Source organism: Phaethon lepturus, unplaced genomic scaffold (genome assembly GCF_000687285.1).
Source record: "Phaethon lepturus isolate BGI_N335 unplaced genomic scaffold, ASM68728v1 scaffold25939, whole genome shotgun sequence".
In the NCBI taxonomy this organism is placed as follows: Eukaryota; Metazoa; Chordata; class Aves; order Phaethontiformes; family Phaethontidae; genus Phaethon; species Phaethon lepturus.
In genome coordinates, this window is record NW_010561657.1 from 273 (window position 1) to 1,710 (window position 1,438).

General features: G+C 64.4%; 1 protein-coding gene across 1 annotated transcript in view; it reads left to right on the plus strand.

Moving 5' to 3' along the window:
• Positions 1-461: 461 nt before the first annotated feature.
• The window catches only part of QSOX1 (quiescin Q6 sulfhydryl oxidase 1), a gene marked incomplete at its 3' end in the record, with an annotated part of 7,542 nt that continues 6,565 nt past the window's right edge, over positions 462-1,438 (plus strand). Inside the window, exon 1 of the mRNA XM_010294072.1 lies at positions 462-495. Within this exon, the coding sequence (XP_010292374.1) occupies positions 462-495 (34 nt within the window). The remainder of the gene's footprint in view (positions 496-1,438) is intronic.

Sequence of the window (1,438 nt, forward strand, 5' to 3'; positions counted from 1 at the left end):
ATCCTCCACCAGCACCCCTAAATCCCCCTGTGTCCCTGCCCCAGCCTCCTTGCCCCAGCCACCTTGGAGTATCGGCCTGGTGGGAAGGCCAAGGCCCCCCTCCATGATGCCCCGAGCCTCCCTCGCGATGGCCAGGCCCTGCTTAGCAGCATCCCTGGAGCCCCTTTGGCTGGAAGAAGCTCAGGCTGAGCCTGCCCCAGTCCTGGGGTGGTCCTGCTGCCCCCCCAGACACTCCCTCAGCCCCACTCTTCCCCAGTGCCAGTAGGAAGAGGCTGACAGGGCACTGGGGCTGAACGCTGATGCCAGCTGGTTTGTTCCTGGCTTTGACCTTGATGCCTGGCCCAGCTGGTGTGCCCAGCCCCGCTCAGGGACCTGCACGCCCCACTGCCGGGCCCCTCGCCCCCCCCGGGGCTCATCCTGCCTCCCCCGGCATCCCGGGGTGCTCACGGCTTCTCCCTGTCATGGCGTTAATTGATATAGCACGGTCGCGGCTGGGTGAGTCAGGGCCCCGGCCGGGGCAGGTGTCCCGTCCCTCCGAGGGGATGCCGTCAGTGCTCCCCAACGGGGCAGGATGTGAGGAATGGGTTGCGCGCCCGGGCCCTGAGGGGGAACACTGGCTCTCCTGGCCCCTCTCCAAAACAGGGTCCCCCCAGGGCTCCCCACTCTGGAGGCTGGACCCTGAATGGGGTGCCCATGGAGGCAGGCATCTCGGCATCCTCGCTGCTGTTCCCACAGATGGATTTTCACAGGAGTGGGCTGGACAGGAAGGATGCCAGGATGACCTGCAGGCACCACGTGCCGATGAATCCGGGAGCGTGCCTGGCTCCTGGCAGCAGTGCTTGGCACTGGCCCACACTGGCCCTCCTGTGCCACTGGTGCCGGGGCAGTGGGAAGCCACTCATCTGCCCCATCACCTACGACACAGGACGGTCCCAGCGGGTCCCCATCTCCAGCAGGCTCCCACCTAGGGCAGCATGAGCTCCGTCCTTGTGCTGGTGCTGTGTCCCTCCCTGTCCTGCTCGAAGGAGAGCCTGGGCATTCTCCAGCTTGTGTCCTTTACGCTGAAAAGGAGCCATTTCAGAGCTTTTATCTCTATTTTGCTGCTTGCTTTTGGAGCCCCCTCCTTGAAATGCCTCTATGCCCCCTTTTCTTCATCTCTGTTTTTACCCCGCTGGTCCTCCCCGGGGAGGTGGTGGTGGAGCCACACAGAGGGGGAGTGGGTGCTTTGGCACCTGGGTGGGCTCTGCCGTGGTGTCCTGGTCACTGCTTTTGGGTTGTTCCCTCTTGGTTATCAACCATGCCCTCGGTCAGGGGTGAGACAAGGTGGAGCCAGGTTCCTTGCTCTCCCTGAGCTGTGGTTAGCCATCCCTCCCCTTCTCCCGGCGGCCTCTTCCCACTGGCGCAGAGGCTGGGGGGGGCAAACCACACAGGCCTGCAG